The following is a 21,579-nucleotide window of genomic DNA, read 5'->3' as shown; positions in this document are numbered from 1 at the left end:
GGTTTTTTCTCTCTGGAGCAGGAATGATTTGCTATGTACATTGCTAGTAAAAATATACGATGGGGAAAAATACATTTCAATGAATAAGTATCTGTGTGTGGCATTTATTATTTCACTATATTTACCATTTATACTGAATTCTCTCCACAGGGATCCCTCGTCCACCTCACCCATCAGAGTTATCTCCATATTACCCATTATCTCCAGGGGCAGTGGGACAGATTCCTCACCCGCTTGGCTGGCTAGTGCCTCCGTAAGTGCAACTTGGGTAAAGGGGGTAGATGCGTGCATGTTACTTATCTGGTTGGTTTGGGGCTTGAATTGCAATATATTGCATATTTCTGGAACTTCAGAGCTTGAATTATGTTAAGGCTACATACCGGGTATATTTTGTTTCATCTTTCTTACTCTTTGCTTGTTTTTCAGGCAGGGTCAGCCAATGTATTCCATCCCTCCTGGCGGATTTAGGCACCCATATCCTGCACTGGCAATGAATGCATCTATGTCCAGGTGAGAAGCTACTGTATGCAACACAACAAGCACATTATGATTAGAAACGGAGTGGAGCTATACTGAGAATGGCCTAAACTGATTGAACAAGGGAACTTGGTAGATATGATATGGAGCCTTCAGTGCCCTTGAACTCTTTTCCTCTGCTGTAATGAGTTTATATTTACCAGAGGTGCTGTTAAAGTAAAGGATCCAAGCAATGCTCATCTCCTGCTCATATGCAGAAATGCAAATATACAGAGAAAATATACATCATGCAATAGCACAGACTATTTATATTTTAGGGAAGACAAAATGATTAAGTTCTGTGTTCATTGTTGGATAGATCTGTGCAGTTTGGCATGAAATAATTTTGCTCATTATACTTATTTTGTCTTTACCTGTCCTTAGTTTGGTGTCCAGCCGTTTTTCACCTCACATGGTGCCACCGCCGCATCACAGCCTTCATACCTCGGGAATCCCACACCCTGCCATTGTTTCGCCCATTGTGAAACAGGAGCCGTCCTCTGGGAACATTAGTCCCAACCTACACACGTGAGTGGCCCCCCTTGTTTTTCCACCAAAGGTTTTTGGGGCCCAGTACCAACAGAATGACGTTTATAATGAACTGGAATACCATGTCTTCTTACCATTCACAGAGGTTCAATCCCCTGTAAATGCAATGGTTAAAAAGGGATAAGAAATGCTATTCTTATAAAGAACGTTGAATTGGAGATTGTATAACACATCCCAGCTCATTCAGGGAAGGAATCAAGGGGAGGGTGGAGGTTCTCAACGAGCTGAGGTGTTGATAGATGGTGGTTTAAGGAACTTAATGATCATAAATGGGAGTGAACAGAACAAATTGTGATTGGGTGGTGCTTTAGCCTTGGGTGCAGTGATGTCTGCTATTTAATTTTTTTATTCTCTTGGCTTTGTAGGAAGTCCAATATGATAGTAAAGAAGGAAGAAGAGAAGAAGCCCCACATTAAGAAGCCACTGAATGCCTTCATGCTGTACATGAAAGAGATGAGGGCTAAGGTAGTGGCAGAGTGTACGCTGAAAGAGAGTGCAGCTATCAACCAGATTCTAGGCCGCCGGGTGAGTATTTGAGATCTAATCTTTACTGCATTGCATAATTACAGCCCTTGTCCCACTTCTCCATCTAACCCTTTGCACATTGCCTCCCTTTTAGTGGCATTCCTTGTCTCGGGAAGAGCAGGCCAAGTACTATGAGCTGGCACGAAAGGAGAGGCAACTTCATTCTCAGCTGTACCCCTCTTGGTCTGCACGTGACAACTATGTAAGTTTATTGTTGTGCTTCTGCTGGTTGTACAAGTTCCCTTCTTTTTTGCCTTATGCCCCTCCACCAGTAAGCTCAGGCCTGTCGCTAGGGCGGCAAATTTTCAGGGGCGGCATTCTGCCCAGCTGCATTCTCCGTTGGCACTGGGGAGCCACAGGAGCGTGTTTGAAAGAAGCGGGCGCTAGGACATGGCGGCCTAGGGGCTCCAGGCACAGGAATCTGGACCCGTGTAAGCTTCCTCTTGAAATGACCTGGCCTCTTTTTTTATTTTTAGGGCAAAAGAAAGAAACGGAAGAGAGAAAAGCAGTCACCTGAGATGGAAAGTAAGTATGGCAATATTGCCAAGGTCTGAAATTTTTGTTTTTTCCCTGACTGCAGACTGAGTGTGTTTAGTAGTCCATGGCCTGCACACAGTAAGTGGTTTGTGCATTTGGCATAGGAAAAATCTCTGTAAATCACAATTAACACTATTGCTCTCACTACTTCATCCTCATGGGATCTTGTCAAAAAAAGCTGTTTTAGTTTGCAAGCAGATGCAGTGAATCATTGTGATTGCTCACCCTACTACATTTACTGGCAAAGGAAGCAGTCTTGTATGCGTCCTCAGCTAGTATAGGGAAGAGAGTCTCTATTTGGTAATAAGTGTCTGCCATGCAGTCTACGTAGTGCAGAGTGACCGGCATCTGACAGGTTCTGATATCAGCTGTTTGGGGCACATGACAAGATTGCAATATCCCAAACATATGGCTCCCTTTGTCCTGTATTTAATATAGATGCTAGTATCGGTTTGAATGCTTTATCTCATCTAAGCAGCTACATTTTTGTTGGATGTGTTTTGTATTATCAAGTAAAGGACGAGGAGAGCATTAAAGGAGCAGGAACTGCTGTGATCAAGATTTTTAATGCAGGACTACATAAATACACACACAGCATGTTTCACTTTCTCAAGTCACGCTTGAGAAAGGGCGCGTAAGGCCCTAAACATGTTGTGTGTATTCATGTAGTCTTGCTACTTGAATGCTCTCCTCGTCATTTACTTGATGAGTATCTATAGGAAAAGCTGTAACCATAAGAGGATTGATGCATTCACATCCGAAAAAGGTCTAAAGGCAGAGCGTTAGAATTATCCCTACTATTTGTGTTTTGTATAACTTGCACTTTTCATCGACTTACATACTTTTCTCTTTTCAACAGCCCACACCAAGACAAAGAAGATGTGTGTTCAACACCTTCCAGCTGATAAGTCCTGTGACAGTCCCGCCTCATCCCATGGCAGCATGCTGGACTCACCAGCCACTCCGTCTGCTGCTCTGGCTTCTCCTGCAGCACCCGCTGCCACTCACTCTGAGCAAGCTCAGCCGCTCTCCCTCACCACCAAGCCTGAAGCTAGAGCACAGCTTTCTCTCAGTCACTCTGCTGCTTTCCTGGCTTCTAAATCTCCTTCGTCCTCAAGTTTTTCAGGACACCTGTCTTCCCCTGTTGGCTCTCCGCTTCTCTCCAGACCAATCCCACTGACCTCTTCCATTTTGTCCCCATCGGGTGTCTTCCCATCCGCACTGCAAGCACTACCACTGCTGCAGGCACAGCCCCTTTCTCTGGTGACCAAATCCAGTGACTGATGATGGAGAATCCTATATACTTGGACAACCTGGGATCGATCAACTAAAAGCACTAGTGCTGTGTGGATCTGGATGTACAATGCGCTGCACTAGTGTATCAACTGTCTGCAGATATGGACTGCTATCTGCAGTGGTGTATATGATGTCATACGTATATGAACTGTTACACTGCTTTTCATTGTAATGTATAATGTAGATATGGACACAGCTCTGAAGTGGTGCATATACATATATACTCTTAGTATTGTGCACAATGCTTGGCAGATGCACGTGCAGAAATCTCATCTCTGCACAGGGAGGGAGAACAATACTCTTTTAAATTGATGGACCTCTGTGTTTGCTGCACAATAGGGCATATGCAGCAATGGCAGCATCAATGATCCAGCATAGGCAATGAATTGGGTTATTGCAGGCTCATTGCTGAATCACCCAGGATATATACCTCCTCTCCAGCACTCAGCAGTTTCAACAAAGATGGCAGCTGTCAATAGACCTGCAGGAATTATTGGTCAATATTTGACCTGCTGGCTCCAGCTCTGCAGATCACACCCGCCCATCTTCTACATTATTCTCCAGAAAAGATGCTTTTTATTTTTCATCAGTTGGAAAGAAAACTTAAATATTAATTTTAACCAGACACAACAGAGGAAAGTGTAAATTGTACATAAGAGTGCGTCCGAGGGGTTGGTGCATGTTTATTTTGTTAGGTTATTCTTTATATGTTATGGTTTTTTTTGTTTGTTTTTTTAATTCTTTAATAAAGGGGCAAAGAAAGTTCTTGCCTGCAAGTGCTGGTCCTGATGCCAGAGCCAGATTTTCAGCACTGCATTTTGGCATTGCCCGGGTTACTGTTTTCCTCACCCATCACTTGTTCTGTTCCATTCCAGTCCTCTCTTTCAAGTTTATTTTATTTTTTTAATGGAAAAAAGGAGAAAAAAAATCTTGAAAATGTGACTTTTTTTTTGTAACAAAATAGAAAATATATTGTGTTTTAAAAATACATCTGTTGGTTTTTCAATATATCTTGTCCTTTTTCATCTTTTTAGAGCAGGAGCTGCTGCCAGTCATTAGTTTAAAGGCAGTGGCTCAGTATCTGTAGATCCCTTCCACTGATGGCAGTGAGAAATACTATTAGCAGGCCTGAGCTAATTGAAGAAGAACTAAAGCTTTAAAGAAGAACTAAAGCTTAAAGGAACAGTAACGCCAAACAATGAAAGTGTTTTAAAGTAATTCAAATATAATGTTTTGTTGCCCTGCCTTGGTAAAAGCTAGTTTGTTGCCATGGGGCAGCCATTCACAGCTGAAAAAGGAGAAAAGGCACAGGATACACAGCAGATAACAGATAAGCGCTATAGTATACAATGGGATTCTACACAGCTGATCTGCTATCTACTATGTGTCCTGTGTTTGAATGGCTGCCCCCATGGCTATGCGGCACCTTGTTTATATAAATTATAGTATTGTTTCTGAAGCAAACACAACCGTTTTACTAAGGCAGGGCACCATTACATTATATGGTCATCCCTTTAAAACACTTTCATTTTTAGATATTACTGTTCCTTTAAATAAAGAAGTAGCTAGAAATGTTGTACATTATGTTTTGGGTTTCTGTACCAGCCCAAGGCAACCACAGCCCTTCAGCAGCAAAGATCTATGAATCCAAAGATGCCCCAGTAGCTCCCCGTCTTCTTTTCTGCTGATTCACTGCACATGCTCTGTGCTGCCGTCACTTACTGAGCTTAGGAACTCACTCACAATATACAGTACACATAGAATAGAAATGTCACAATATAAGGCTGATTAGTAATTAATACAGATAATTACTACATTGCAGCACAGAAAGCAGTGTAACTAGCATCAGAATTTAATCAGCCCTGTAGCATCTGCCTATATTGCAGGTCAACCTCATTTTCTGCTTGATAATTAGTGACGACCCCTAAGATTAGCTTCTCAACAGCTGCTCAGAGCCCACTGAGCATGTGAGTGTCAAAGACACTTTCCAAGATGGTGACCCCCTGTGACAAGTTTGAAGTCCTTGATCATTGTTGCTATTGAGAAGCTGAAACTTTAGGCTGGTGCAATAAATTCAGTATATAAAATGTGGCATTTTTAGCCACATTCATGTTTAAAGTTAAGTTCTCATTTAAATAGAATAGGGATAGAAATGCTGTATTTTATAACCAGCCCATTAGTGATCCAGGCCTTTTAAAGTACACAGGACCTCTCCATCTTGGATCTTGGATCAACACCTGCTAAGCCCGATGAGATCTGGCCACAGCTGCAGTGTGTTTTTCAAAGGGGGCAGATTTTTCTGCCACATCAGGACCAGTGACTTCAAATGATTTTATTGAATAGACACAAATTTTGTATTTAAGTTCCATGGATAGATAGAAGCAGAAGTCCTGGCACTTATCGCATTGTTTGCTATCTGCTCCTTAATCTGTTGCATAAACATTTACCCACCCACTTAATCTCTTCTCCATTGTTTTCAAAAGAGCATTATACAAAGTTATTGTAATGGTGCACAGGATGTTTTGTCGCCCACACTTCATGGCCGACAAAACATCCAAAGCTACCTTTTCATTGGTGTCAGTAAATTGCTGACGGAAAAACATAAATCTCATAACCCCCAGACAATGGAGTAGAAAGGCATGCAACAAATGTTCACACTGACACCAATGAAAAGTAAGCTGTCCCTAGCTGTTGCCCAACAAAATATCCCATGTCCAATCACTCTACAAAATTGCTAGCACTTGCCTGCCAATGCCTTAAAAGGGAAATTCCTGACGGCACCAGCATTGCACCTGAAAACCCGAGTATTTTTGAATTGAAATGCTTCTGTGGTAATGGAATTTAAGGCAATGGGAGCTCATTAACATGCTATTTCTGAACTTGAGTGGGAGGTGTTATAGCATGCCTCATCAGAGTAACCCTTTCTATAAACCTCATTAAAACTATGGTTTCCAGTTTCACAGTGTCATTAAACTGGATCAATATTTGTTATGCTTCTACAAAGAACTATTGTTTCCAGAATGCCTAACTGTTGTCTTTATGCCTTGGATTTTTGTGCCTAAAACAGAGCGAAGAGAGTCTGAGAATAAATTTGAGCTATTTTCCCGTATAAAATCCATTTGGTGATAATGTAACAAATGGTCTTAAGTTTTCTAATTGTCCATTATCCCATAGCAATCAATGTGTTCGAATACACTATAGCAGTGCTGTCCAACTTCTGTGTTACCGAGGGACGGAATTTTTCTGGTCTACATAATGGAGGGCCGATAATGAAAGCCAGTGTTAACCACTCCCTCTTTTTAAACCACACCCACTTTAAATCACACACATGTTACCACAAGACCATGCCCACATTAATTGGGGTAGCACACTGGTGCTCACTGCAGGGATATCACTTATCACTCATATGTCAAAAAATTTAAGTCATATTAAAACATACCCTTAAATCCATATGCCTCCTCCTCCCCTGTTTATGACATCCTAGGGGCCCCTAACAATCAATTCTGAAATGTGAACAAATGTTCCACAGGCAGAGCATAGGAAAGACAGTATTGCACACCCAGAGTAGAGCATGACACACAAAGGAAGCATAGGGCAGGCAGTGTATGGCACACACGGAGTATAGGGCAGGCAGTGTATGGCACACACAGGGAGTATAGGGCAGGCAGAGTATGACACACACGGAGCATTGGGCAGACATAGTATGGCACACACAGGGAGCATTGGACAGACAAAGTATGGCACACACAGGGAGCATTGAGAAGGCAGAGTATGGCACACACGGAGCATTGGGAACAGAGGCCAGCCGGGCACCCTAGGCAACCCGCCCCTCCAGCTCACCTTCTCCTGTGGCTGGCGCACATGCGCGGTGACGTTGCACGTGTATGTGATCTGCAGGGGAGCGCGCAAGCTGGGTGGAAGGTGCGTCCGGTCTAGTGGTAGGCAGAAGAGGCAGCTGCTCAGTGAAGTTCCTAACCTGACTGTCCCGTCTCAACTTGTCAAGAGTTTCTGCTGCACAAATATGGCAGCCCCCTCATAGGGAAAAAGGGGGTAAAAAAGGTAATGTAAAAACATCAGGCAGATACTTTTATGGCAAAATTATAATTATCATTCAAAGATAAAGTAATGTCAGATATAAAAAAAAGTTTATTTTCTGGTGTCAGTATCTCTTTAAAGGGATACTGTCATGGGAAAAATTTTTTTTTTTAAAATGCATCTGTTAATAGTGCTGCTCCAGCAGAATTCCGCACAGAAATCCATTTCTCAAAAGAGCAAACAGATTTTTTTATATTCAATTTTGAAATCTGACATGGGGCTAGAGCTAGACATATTGTCAATTTCCCAGCTGCCCCAAGTCATGTGACTTGTGCTCTGATAAACGTCAATCACTCTTTACTGCTGTACTGCAAGTTGGAGTGATATCACCCCTCCCTTTTCCCCCCCAGCAGCCTAACAAAAGAACAATGGGAAGGTAACCAGATAGCAGCTCCCTAACACAAGATAACAGCTGCCTGGTAGATCTAAGAACAACACTCAATAGTAAAAACCCATGTCCCACTGAGACACATTCAGTTACATTGAGAAGGAAAAACAGCAGCCTGCCAGAAAGCATTTCTCTCCTAAAGTGCAGGCACAAGTCACATGACCAGGGGCAGCTTGGAAATTGACAAAATGTCTAGCCCCATGTCAGATTTCAAAATTGAATATAAAAAAATCAGTTTGCTCTTTTTAGAAATGGATTTCAGTACAGAATTCTGCTGGAGTTGCATTATTAACTGATGTGTTTTGAAAAAAACATGTTTTCCGATGACAGGATCCCTTTAAGGATTGTGCCTTAAGCTTCTAAAAATGCCCTCCCCTTTTAAGTGGACCTGTCACCCAGACATAAAAAAAACTGTAAAATAAAAGTCCTTTTCAAATTAAATATGAAATCCAAATTCAATTTTTTATTAAAGTGTTCATAGCTGTTGTATACAAATTTAAAAATCTCAATCAAATAGGGGCAGGCAGTTACTTTCACTTTCCATTCAACATTTCCTAGATGTCACTGCTCTCCCACATTCCCCCCATTCTCTTAAAGGGGACCCGTCATCCAAAAAAAATATTCAAAGTCCTATTTTATCACATTAGTCAAGCAAAATGAACTTTAATTCCACTATATAAATTATTTGAATCTTGTTTCCTTCAGTCTGGGAATTCAAAATGATAGCAAGCAGGCAGCAGCCATTTTGTGGACACTGTTTTTAAGGAAAGCGTTGCATCATCTCAGAATCGTGTTTGTGCACCAAAAGAGGGGACCCAATGTCCATCTCCATGCCCTGGCTACACAATTAAATGGTGAAGAGAACGGGGGAATGTGGGGAGAGCAGTGACACGTAGGAAGTGCTGAATGGAAAGTGAAAGTAATTGTCTGCCCCGCCTCTATGCCCAGGGCATAGAGGAGGGGCAGACACTATTTGATTGACAGCTGAGATTTTTAAATGAGTTTACAACAGCTATGAATGCTTTAATAAAAAATAGAAATTGGATTTCATGTTTAACTTGAAAAGGACTTTTATTATACAGATTTTTGTGTCTGGGTGACAGGTCCACTTTAACCATTTAATCGTGTAGCCAGTGCATGGGGTTGGACATCGGGTCCCCCGTTCTGGTGCACAGACATGATTCTGAGATGATGCAATTCTTGCCTTAAATAACAGTGTCCACAAAATGGCTTCTACCTACTTGCTATAATTAGGACATCCCAGACTGAAGGAAACAAAATTCAAATAATTTATACAGTGTAATTAAAGTAAAATTTGCTTGACAAATGTGATAAAATAGGATTTGGAATATTTTTTTTTGGGGTGACAGGTCCCCTTTAAACAAAACAGGGAGTGTTTGTCCATATATTGCAATTTATTTAAGATGTGGACAAAAGGGCAGACATCTTGACAGTCATATGCATGGTATATAACATTTAAGTGAAAGTAGGGAGGGGTGTGTGTATGGATGCTGGGTTTTCATTTGGAGGGGTTGAACTTGATGGACTTTGTCTTTTTTCAACCCAATTTAACTATGTAACTATCATCACAAATGTAGCAGTAGTATGATATCTCCCACCAACATCCATTAACAGATAAAAAAGGATTTATAAAATAATCAGTGACGTATGGTTAAGGAATGGTATAGAAGATTAACAACAACCCTGATTTAGGGTTAGGCCACACTGGGCGTTTTGGGGAGATTTGGTCGCCTGGCGACTAATCGGCTCGTCTTTGCGGTGACCAGTCTCCCCAAACGGCTTCGCTGACTCTGTGTCGCTAAAATGAAAAAAACGCCGGCGTTAATCACATGCGCCAATTCGTTTTCGGGCGACTTCGGAAAATGAATCGCCGCATGTGATTAGCGCTGGCGTTTTTTTTTTTTTCATTTTAGCCGGTGCAGAGTCAGGGAAGGCGTTTGGGGAGATTGGTCGCCAGGCGACCAAATCTCCCCAAAATGCCCAGTGTGGCCTAACCCAATAAAGGGGTGGTTCACCTCGAAGTTAACTTTTAGTATGTTAAATAATATCCAATTCAAAGCAACTTTTCAATTGTTTTTTTTTAATTATTTCCCTCTGTGCAGCTTTCAAATGGGTTCATTGACACCATATGCTCTGTAAGGCTACAGATGTCTCCTATTCATATACCAGTCTATAATTTAAATCAATGATTGGTTGCTGGGGTAATTTAGACCCTTGCAACCAGATTGCGGAAATTCCAAACCGGAGAGCTGTTGAATAAAAAGCTAAATCAAAAACCACAAATAATATAAAAAAAATGAAAGCCAATTTCATCTTGTCTCAATACCTGTGAGCCACATTCAAATGTAAATATAGCTGGGGAGCAACACAAGCATTAAACATGCTCCTTGGGGTGCCCAATATGGCTGTGATTGGCTAATAGTTACCCCCTGTGTGGACTGGCAGCCTACAGGTTTGGCAGTACACCTGGTAACATGTTGCTTCTGAGCCACTGGTTTGGGATCAATGCTTTACCTCATACTAAGGCGCAGAATTATCAAAATGTGAGTTTAACTTAATAAATAAAAACTCGCCCACGTTCTATTCATTCCTATGGGATTTTTAGAATTGTATTTATCCATGGGCGAAAGTTCAAACTCACCATCAGAGCACAAGTCACATGACAATATTTCTAGCCCCATGTCATATTTCCAAATTAGATATAAAAAAAATCTGTTTGCTCTTTTGAGAAACAGATTTCTGTGCTGAATAGAAAAACGTGTAATAAAAAGTAGCAAAACATGTGTAGCCCTACAGTCTACAATCTAAATGTGCCAGCTTAGCTTGAAAGTCAGGTAGCGTATTGATGTGAACTGGTATTTTGCACCCTGGATGCTCTGGAAATAAAGGGTGCTTCATAGCCATGTAGTATTGTTAATATGTCTTCTATATCATTACATTTCTATATAGTGTTCAGTAATATGTAAAGTGAATGTAATCTCTCCATATGTAAATAGTACTGTTCGTGTCTATTGTCCCCACAATGACATCAGCAGTCTGAATGGGTGCCAACAGTCAAACCAGCCAAAGCCAGTTTTGGGCAAGCTAGGATGACAATATGCCTTTAAATAATATGATTTCAATTCAAATATGATTTAAAAAAAAAAAACTTTCTTTAGTTAAAAACCTTTCAGCCACTGGTGAATAATTTCACTCTCTTCTCACTGCACTTATAAATGATGCACAAGGTTGCACAGCGTGCGTATTCTACCTCTTGCACCATTTGTGCACTCTAGGAACCATGCAGAGATTCCTCCATATGCTTCACTTCCGTCCTTAGAAGGGATTAGGAGGATGCTAGAATTATGTCTGAAGCCACTACCAATAGGGTACTTGCTAGTAGCCTGCTGGCTATTTATTTATGGCACTTGGCCTCTTTTGGGGGGAGGTTAATCCTCCCTAAACCTTCATTATGTTCTTCCTACAAGGGAAAAAGCAAATAAAGTTCAGTGTTGTTATTATTATAATTATTTAAATCAATGTTCTGTTCAGTCTCGAATCCCCTGTGTGCTTAGCCAAAAAAATCCAAGCCTTGGCCTAAAACCTGTCTGGTGGCCTGAACGGCTGATCTCTGGGCCTGGGGTAGAGCCTTGCCCTAATACAACATATGCTGACACTGTGCTCCAGTCAGGTTCTTATGTGCTGCATTGGAAGGCTCTTGAGACCAATCCCTTGAGATTTATATTTCTCTCTCTCTCTCTAGTGCCCCCCCAAATGATCTCCTGCTTAATTCCTGCTAATTGAATTGGCTAATGATGTCCCTGGTGTCCCCTCTTGCAGAGCAGGCTGGGGTTAATTGGGCTCATTCATTTACACACATGACAGAGCAGAACTAGCAGCTGCTCCAAGGTAAAGATGGGGTCCATAAGCTAGAATTGCAATGAACACACCATTAATATATAATCTTACCATAATATTAACCACTTTGCATGCATAGCAGAGAGGTTGCTAATCGAGGACACATTCATTTCTTAGAAGAAGCAGGGCCAAACGGCACTCAGACAGATCCACAGGACCAGACAAAATGAGTTAAAAAATATATATTTTATTTGTACAAAGTTAAAAAATGTATATTTGCATCTCCATCCGCCCTACGCATTTCGCACCCACTTGGGGCACTTAGTCATGGGCTCAGAGCTCAGTGACCCAAGTGGGTTCGAAACACGTAGGGCGGATGGAGATGCAAATATACATTTTTTAACTTTGTTCAAATAAAATATATATTTTTTAACTCATTTTCTCTGGTCCTGTGGATCCGTCTAAGTGCCGGTTGGCCCTGCTACCGCTCCCTAAAGCTGGGGGTCTGGGGCTGGTGCACCCGGACCACATTTACTATTTGGTGAGTCATTTACAATTTATTCTGGGGCACCTTGTTTCTCCTAATATTTGCAACATTAATTTTTTACCCATAGTAAAAACCATAACTGGTGTGACCTGTCCTAACCAAGAATTTGGGGTATATTATCCTTATAGATAAAACTTGTGGGTACAGTCCCTACAATTGGGCAGCATCCCATAGACAGAGGCCTATTTTAATTTGATTTCCTTAAATAGTCTTATTATGTGCAGGATATCAAGAGCCAGAATATTCTACTTGGGTTGCTTGTGGGTAGGACCAATCATATGTGAATCAAACCTAAAGTCAAAGTCACACAGGGTCGGACTGGGAGGCATGGGGCCCACCGGGGCTACTGCCCCAGGGCCCCCTCCAGCCGCCACTGCCGCTCCGGAGTGCTGCAGGCGGCTAGTGCGCATGCGCGCGGCGCCGCGTTTGTGCGCATGCGCGCGGCGCCGCGTTTGTGCGCATGCGCAGCCCTTCTATTCTACCGCGACCCCAAACAAAGTGGGGTCGCGCCGCCCCACTAAGTAGCGGATCTGGGCCGGCGGGGCCCACAAGAGCCCGGGGCCCACCGGGGTTTTTCCCGGTGTCCCGCCGGCCCAGTCCGACACTGAAGTCACATAAGTGTATTGGTGGTTGTGTTTTCATCTCTCATAATTCTTATTGTTCTACGTGTAATATGATTCGATCCCAGAGTGCTTAACAAAGTACTATTACCAGGGTTGGGCTGGGCCAATGTTCCCCGCTGACTCAGACCCGCTCCCCACCAGTACCTGTGGGTGCTGCCATCCCATATCCCCAATTCGGCAACAGGCTGAACATGTGTGGGTACATGCAGAAGAGGTGGCTCCAGGTTTGCTATATGATGGCTTTTGCAGCTGGGGTGGGGGGCCCTGAGGAGGCAGCCCTGGAGGGCCCTGGACACCCCAGTTCTGCACTGACTATTTCCAATAGAAGTCATTGTAGCTCATTCTCAAAGACGTCAACAAACCTGTCACGAGGGTGATAATGATCTGCTTTGGGCCTTTATGAGACCTTATATCACTTTCCCATTCGGTGTGAAGATGATTTTTTAAAAATCCAGGACTGGATCATTATCACCTTTGTGGCATAGCGTTCGTTGACGTCTCTGTGTTCTCAGCAGACTAAGATTGAAGACCACAGCAAAGTGATTGGCTTATATACCTGCTTAGTAGCATAGTCAATTCTAGGATTTGTCGGTGTCTGTATTTGGGGTGGGGTGACAGTCTGTATAATTGTTGTGCCATGAGTACTTTTTGAGAGCCATTAAAGGAGAACTAAAACCTCATGAAAGAATGTCTAGACATATTACACCATTATTTTTGGGCTTCTGTACCAGCCCAAGGCAACCACACCCCTTTAGCAGTAAAGATCTGTGTCTCCAAAGATGCCCCAGTAGCTCCCCATCTTCTTTTTTTGCTAATTCCCAGCATATGCTCTGTGCTGCTGTCACTTACTGAGCATAGGGACCAACTCACAATATACATAAAACAAAACTCACGATACAAGGCTGATTAGTATTTATTCACATTACTTGTGTATTAATCAGCCCTGTAGAATCAGATACGTTTTTGCTAGTGGTGTGATCCCCTAAGTTTAGCTTTTCAACCGCCACCCAGATCATATGAGCATGTGCTGAGAGGCTGGTACAAAAAAAATGGCTTAATAATAGACTATGGTAAGCTCCTGTGGACAAGATTAGTGGCATAGATCAACGCTGTTACAAGGCTTGCTAATTTCTGGGCCTGTACAGTAACTTCAGTATATAAGAAACAGCCAAAGCTGTTTTTTTTTTAGGCTTTAGTTCTCCTTTAAGGAGCAAAAGGTCAGTATCTTCCCAACTGCTGCGATTCCGTTCCACCTCCAGCTGAGGATTCTAAAAGCAGTGACATGGTAATTATGCTGTTATTGTGGGGGGAAAATGCCAATGTTTACCTTTTGTTTTGCACTCCTTTAGTAAATAAGCATTATTAAGGTGAAAATAAGTGTGGCCAGGTGTCTCCCGGGCACGATCTTCATAGAGAAGGAAAGCTCAAATCATACAGGTATGTATATATGTATATTTTTATTTATATGGTGCTACTTAGCAACTGTACAGAAGAACAATAAATTAATAGAACAAACAAGGGGTCATTACTATAATAAATACAAAGTACACTAATAAATACAAGTAAATACAAAGTACAGTTACAATAAATATTAAGAGCTTGGTGTCAAGGAGACAAGAGAATGGAGGTCCCTGCTCCGTGAAGCTTACAATCTAAATGGAAGGGTAAGTTACAGATACAAATAGGAGGTCATGTAACCTCTCAGTACTATATGTGTAACTATAGAGTTACAAGTGCTGGAGGCCCTGGGAGTTATAGGGACCCAGCACAACACTTATTGATAGCTAATCTCAAAGTTTAAGAGGGTCCTAAAAGGATTTTGGTATGATACCAGTATTGTCTTCTTACACCACTGCTACAAGGCTATCTGTGGGTTCTGGCTAATGCCAGAGAGGGGCTGCTGTAAGATGCCATACATAGACAGTCACTATTTATTAGGCTGGTGAGGGCTGTTTTGGGCCTCTGTGTACTTGAAATGCCAGGGTCTATTCTGAATCTCAGTCCGGGCCTGGACCAGGTATATAAACCGTGGGTCAGTAGTAAACTGCCTCATATCAACTTAATCCTTCAGTTTATTTGGTCGCAAACACGATTTAGGTAAAAAGGGAAAGACCAATAGCAATATAAGCTTATAAGTTCATAGATATGAAAGCAATCAACCCCTACCTTACCCCTGCACATAGGAGCAGGGGGTATGCACCAGACGTGTTGCTATGCAACTGGAATTTGGCAGGTAGGAGGGATAACATATACATTTCTGGGGCACCTTGATCTTACCCTGTGCAGTGGATGGGGGGAGAGGTTCCCCCTTAGCCAAGATCAATAAGGCCGGAGCTGTTATTTTTCCCAGAACCTTTCCCACAGCTATCCTGGAAGGGTAGTAACCATCTCTACCTAATTAAAGGGGAAGTATAATGAGCTGACTGTGTATATTTAAATGTTTATAGATGTTTAAATACAATAAATTCTCATTGTAAGATGTTGTTGTTTCTATGACTAAAGTTGCAGTAGTGGTTTCCTACACTGTATAAATGCCTGGGGACACCTGAGCAGTATCTGGGCTGGTTGTATGAGTCAGTTCTGATTCATTGCACAACAATTGTGGGGGGGAGGCACACCTGCAGGGCGGTTACAGATGCGATTCACCTTTAAATTAACTTTCATTGTCATAGATAGTACTATGCTAAGCAACCTATCAGTTGGTCTTTGTATTTTTAATTAGTTTTCAAATAATTAGCCTTCATATTCTGCTTCTTTCCAACCTGCAACTGGAAAAGCTGTATTAAATTTTATTACTATGCTTAGGAGTCCTTGGGCAGACTGGGGAGGGGGGCACACAAATATGGAGGTGCAAAAGCCAGCCTTCTGGCCTTCACCAACCCAAGGGACAGATTTATCAACATTAAAATTTGTGCTTTTACAATTACAGTTAATCGCCACAACAAATGCAAATTTGAATTCGTTTCAAGAACTGAAGGGCAAAAAAAAAATTTCAACATCTAAAATTTGCAAAATTCCTGAAAAACACAGCGATGGGAGATATATTTTTAAAAAAGCCCTTTTTAATTCATGTTTTCAAGACACTCGACCGTCTCATTAAAAATGAAGGTTACAATGTGTTTTCACTGCATTCAGGTTGTTTTTTCACATTTTTAAGGAATCGAGCTTTAAGGTTTTTTGAATTTTTTCTTAAAGGAGAACTAACCCCACCGTAATGTGAATTGCCCCTTCTATTACCCTCCATAGTAGTCATAATAGTCCACGCATAGTGCATTAGTGAAAAATGTGCCCAAAAAATTGGGGAACCCACTACTGTGCAGAGTAGAGCAGCGGAGCTCCAGTCCGCCATCTTCCACATCTTGGTTCTGTTCCATAAGGGAACTCCGACACGGAGATATTTGGAGCATGCACAATCCGGTGCCAGCCCGGTGTTCGCATCAACTGCGCATGTGCTGGAAACTCCATAAATGGCGAAGGGAAGGAAGAGGATCCCAAAGAATATCGAAGATGTGGCCATTAAGAATGGCTTGTAAGATTTTTTGGACAGACATAATATCCAGTGTCGGACTGGGGTTCCCGGGCCCACTGGGACTGCTACCTCAGGAGCCCCCACACAGTGTTGGACTAGGACACCAGGGGCCCACCCAAAAACCTTAGACCAGGGGCCCACTCTCAGTACTATTATTCTTCCTCTCCTGACTCAACCTCTATTCTCCTAGTCTCTTTTCTTTACATACTATAATCTATTAATCCATCTATTTAGCTTCTTTGTTCTCATAGAAATTGATAATTACCATGAAATAGGTCAAATGATTAGAAGCAAGAGGGCCCACTGACATCTGGGCCCAACGGAGTTTTCACAGGTTACATAGCAGATAACAGATAGTCCCTGCCCAATACAATGGTGTTTTATCTGCTATGTGACCTGTGCCTTTTCTTCCTTTTTTCCAGGTTGAATACCTGCCCCATGGCTCCACAGCAGCTTGTTTATATAAACTATAGTTGTCATTCTAAGGCAAACACAACAGTTTTACCAGTGCAGGGCAACAGTATATTATATTTCAATTACTTTGAAACACTTTTAGTTTTTGGTGTTACTGTTCATTTAACTCAATTTTATATGGTAAAGAGCTAGCATTCAACAGTGTTTTACAGTCTCTTGGCGCCCCCTGCAGATTATTTAACTTATTTCACTGGAGAGAAATATATTTTCATATTCCTTCTCGTCCTTTGTCTTTGCTGTGATTATTTCCTGTATTTATATAGTGCTGACAAATTTCCACAGCACTTTACAGAGATGATGCATCATTCACATCAATCCCTGCAGTGGAGCGTACACTCTAACATGCCACATTCACACAGTCAGCTTTATCAGGAGCCTTTAACCTGCCTGTATGTTTTTGGAGTGTGGGAGATAAGAGTTAACACAATCAGTGATGCACAAACAACAACAACAAGCCCACACTTGAGACCTTTGAACAAAGTTTTGTAAGGATTGTAGTTTTTGTGGTAAGGCAAAGTGACTAAAATCAGGGATATGTCTAAATCTGATTGTACATGAGCAGATCTTTGTCTGATCTGAGCTCCCATATAGCCACCTAAAGTTGTCGGGCTGCAAGCTGAATTTTCTAAATGTGTCTTGGCCGTTCTCCAGGACCTGCCAAATCCACTGTTCTATGCATTACTCACAGCAATACACTGGAAAACACAATGGAGGCATGTTTCCACAGTTAAGCTGGATGGCCGTGAGTAATATGTGTCTGCACCACAGAGTTTTCAAAAGATTTCTTTTTGTGGTAGAGCAGATTTACGGTGGGTGACAAATCTTGTGTGCCATCGCCCTTAAAGAAGGGCTGATTCACCTTTAAGTTAACTTTTAATATAGAATAGCTATAGAATTTCCAATTCATAGAAACTTTTGAAATGGTCTTAATTTTTTGTAGTTTATGAATGATCTGCTGCCATTTCAGATCCTGTTGAGCCTTCAAATAGGGGTCACTGACCCTGGCATCCAAAAATTGCAACTCTGACAAAGTGCTCTGTGAGGCTACAAATTATTGATGTGCGGGCCGGCCGGGCAAGTTCGGGATGGCTTCCACACAACATCTTCAGGCCACGGGTTTGGGCTGAACTTTAGCCTCCATTTGCCCTGCCCGCAGCCTTCTGCTGCCCCTCTTCCGCCTTTGCGCACCTCAATTTATATACTCAGGCAGGTCCCACCCCCTTTCATGACATCTAGTGGGGAGGGTATATAAAGAGGTGAACGTCCAAGGTTAGGGTCAGTGCAGGTAGAGGAGCAGTAGGTTATTGTCGTGTGTGGGTCAAGTTTTGCTTGACTAGCACATCACTACAAATGGATTGTTATTGCTACTTTCTCTTAATTATCTTTCTATTCAGACCCTCTCCTATTAATATTCCAGTCTCTTATGCAAATCAATATATCATACTAAAAGTTATTTTAAAGGTGAACAACCCCTTTAAGGTAACTGTAAGGGGCATATTTATCAAGGATCGAATCTCGAAGTTAAAAAACTGCAAAATTCGACCATCGAATTTGAGTACTTCGATAGTCAAAGTATTTTTTCCAGCGAAAACGGCCGTTTTCGATCGAAATAAAATCTCACGATCGAACGATTTAATCTTTCGAATCTAAGGATTTTATAAAAAAAACTTGCCCAAAAGCCTCAGATAGGTTCTAGGAGGTCCCCATATGCTAAACAGCAATTCGGCAGGTTTAAGGTGTCGAAGTCAAAGTTTTTTAAAGAGAAAGTACTTTGATTTTCGAGTGGTCGAATATTCAAAAGTTTTTTTACTTCGAAAATTCACTTCGACCTTTGATAAATCTGCCCCTAAGTATGCTATAGATATAGAACGACCAGCAACTTTTCAGTTGGCCTTCATTCTTTTAAATTGCTTTTTTAATTATTTGCCTTCCTCTTCTGACTTGTTTTCAAATGGGGGTCACTGACCTCGGCAGCCAGAAAAAACTATTGCCCTATGGTGCTACAATTGTATTGTTACTTTGTATTACTGATCTTTGTATTCAGGCCCTCTACTATAGCTGCTGAAATTCCAAGCTGGAGAGCTCCTGAACAAAAAGCTAAATCATTAAAAAAAAAAACCAAATAAAAAATAAAGACCGATCGCAAACTGTCTCTGAATATCACTCTCTACATCATACTAAAAGTTCATTCAAAGGTGAACAACCCTGGTGAACAAACTGTTTTTCAATCCTAGCCTATGGGAAATAGGGATTAACTGCCATTCAATAGAAAACAGGCATTTAATAGAAAACATATGTAAAACTCATGTATGGTTATCTTCTGATGTATTCTGATATATATGTATGGGGTATGCTTTTTATTGCTTTTAAAATCATTTAGGAATACAGTGACTTGTTATGGTTTCTCTTTGCATGATCTGCCTGTCAAACAAACTCTGTTCATTAATAAAGGAATTAGCATTTCCACGTCTATAGTTACAGGCTAGGAAAACCACTTGGTTTTATTACATGATTCTAATTTACTCACTTTACTCAACAAGTGGAAGGCATGATCAAGACACCGCTTCTAAAATCATGTCCTTGTTTGGAACATTCACTACCATGTTCCAAACTGGAAGCAACATCACTTTAAGACCTATTGAATAGCATCATGGGGGTTTTATGGTTGACATAATGGCCGAATGGCAAGTTCTGGCTGTGACGGTGTAAACTAATGATGGGTGGGCCAGCCCGATACCTGCGGGTCTGTTGGGTCCAGGCCAACACATGCACAGTGAATTCGGGCTGATCACTTTCTGCCGCCTATCCCGTCTGTGACCTAAGTATGCGCTTCTGCTGGTGGCGTCTATTTATAGACACGCCCCCTCCATGACATAAGAGATGGAGGCAGGTATATAAGGGGAAGCGTAGAAGCAGTTTAGGGTCAGATGTGGGTGCAGATTGGTGGCTTAGGGTCGGGTGCAGGTTGACAATTTGTCTTCCCGTACATCACTAGTGTAAACATCTTCCCCATTGCATTCTACAACAATGGAAACACACTTTATAGTGATAACTCACGATTCGCCATCTGGAGGTTTGGCAGATTCCAGGACAACATACCTGTCTGAATGCGTAATGCTGACGGTTTGGTGAAAGAGGAATAATAGTCTGGGCTACGGCCACTGGTTCCAGGGAAAACAAACCTTAATGACCTAATGTACATTGACACTGTTGATAATTCCAAGCTTCAAAATTGTATCAACAGTTTGTGGAAGGTTCTTTCTGTTTCTGCATAATAATGCTGCCAGGTGCTAACCCGAGGTCCATATAGAATGGGTTTGCTGGGATGGGGAGAACACGATCAGGGGCGTTTCTGCCATGAGGCAAGGTGAGCACCTTGCCTCAGGCGGCATCTCTCCAGAAGTTACCAGGGGTGGCAAAAAGGCGCTCCAGGTAACTTTAAGAGCCAAATTTCCGGTTATTAAACCGTAAATTCGGCTTTCTAGCACAGAGAGCTCAATTTGGCTCTCTGCGCTAGCGATGCGGCCCCCTCCAGACCCCCGTCAGTGATCTCTAGGTAAGTGCAATGGCGAGGCGGCATTCCGAGCACCGCTTCAGGCGACAGTAATAGCTGAAACGCGCCTGAACACGATTGGCCTACACTGAGCCCTGACCTCAACCCAACTGAACCCCAACATTTGGACCAAACCTCATTAATGCTCTAGAGGCTGAATGTCACACAAGAAAGCCCACTAGTTTGCCAACTGGAATTATAAGATGAAAACAAACATTAAAACAATCAATTAACTTGTCCAGTTCCCGTGCTGCTTGGGACATTGGTGCTGCTCAGTTTTCTCCCAATTGCATTGTATGTATTGTTTCCTTCAGAAAAAGCCTTGTACAATAATTGTAATGAACAAGACTTCCAGAGACTAAAGCCAGAAACTAAAGACGGACCAACTCGTGGATTCTTAAGTTAAAGTCAGCCATTGTCCCAGAAGTCCTTAAAGGGGAACTATAGCAAAATTGGAAATGTTATGTTAGCTTCAGCATACTGAAATAAGAAACTTTCTAAAAACAATCAAATATTCTGCTCCTTTTGCCTAGAAGATGTATTAGAGCTCACTCTATTAAAATCACCAGACATCATGTCTCTCTACATGCAGAATTTGTGCAAAAGTCAGTTGTTTTGTTAGATTTTGTTTGTATTGGAATCAGTTATTTGAGTGAGCTCTAATACATCTGCTAGGAAAGGGAGCCCCCCCTATAAGATATATTGAATCATTCATCTGACACCCAACTGCTGAATGAAGACAGAATAAAGAGAAACAGATGCTGAGAGAGGAATAGAGAATATAAACTTGATAATTTCAGAAACAGTACAGAATTTTTAATTGATTGTATTGAGAAAGTTTCTTACTTCAGTATGAGGAAGCTTATATAAAATTTCCATTTTCACGATAGTTCCCCGTTAAAGGACAAGGAAAGATACAAACATTGAGATTTCGGCTGTATCCCAGAAGCAGTGTGTTTTTCAGCCTGGAATATGATGTAAGTTACAAGTAAACATAATGAGTTACACCTAGAATATATAACACGCTTAGCGGTCATGCTACCATCACAATGGAGTTCTATTATCCCTCTTCACTAACAACAGGGTGTC

The 21,579-nt window shown here is 41.8% G+C and overlaps 1 protein-coding gene across 1 annotated transcript in view; it reads left to right on the top strand.

The window, feature by feature from the left end:
• tcf7l1.L (transcription factor 7 like 1 L homeolog) overlaps positions 1-3,593 on the top strand; it is a 39,277-nt gene extending 35,684 nt beyond the window's left edge. Inside the window, 7 exon segments of the mRNA NM_001088014.1 lie at positions 151-253; positions 427-510; positions 901-1,044; positions 1,431-1,590; positions 1,685-1,792; positions 2,067-2,115; positions 2,987-3,593. Coding sequence (NP_001081483.1) covers positions 151-253; positions 427-510; positions 901-1,044; positions 1,431-1,590; positions 1,685-1,792; positions 2,067-2,115; positions 2,987-3,411 — 1,073 coding nt within the window. The 3' untranslated portion in view covers positions 3,412-3,593.
• Positions 3,594-21,579: the final 17,986 nt, after the last annotated feature.

Source organism: Xenopus laevis, chromosome 3L (assembly GCF_017654675.1).
Source record: "Xenopus laevis strain J_2021 chromosome 3L, Xenopus_laevis_v10.1, whole genome shotgun sequence".
In the NCBI taxonomy this organism is placed as follows: domain Eukaryota; kingdom Metazoa; phylum Chordata; class Amphibia; order Anura; family Pipidae; genus Xenopus; species Xenopus laevis.
This window is presented reverse-complemented; position numbering and strand designations above follow the sequence as displayed.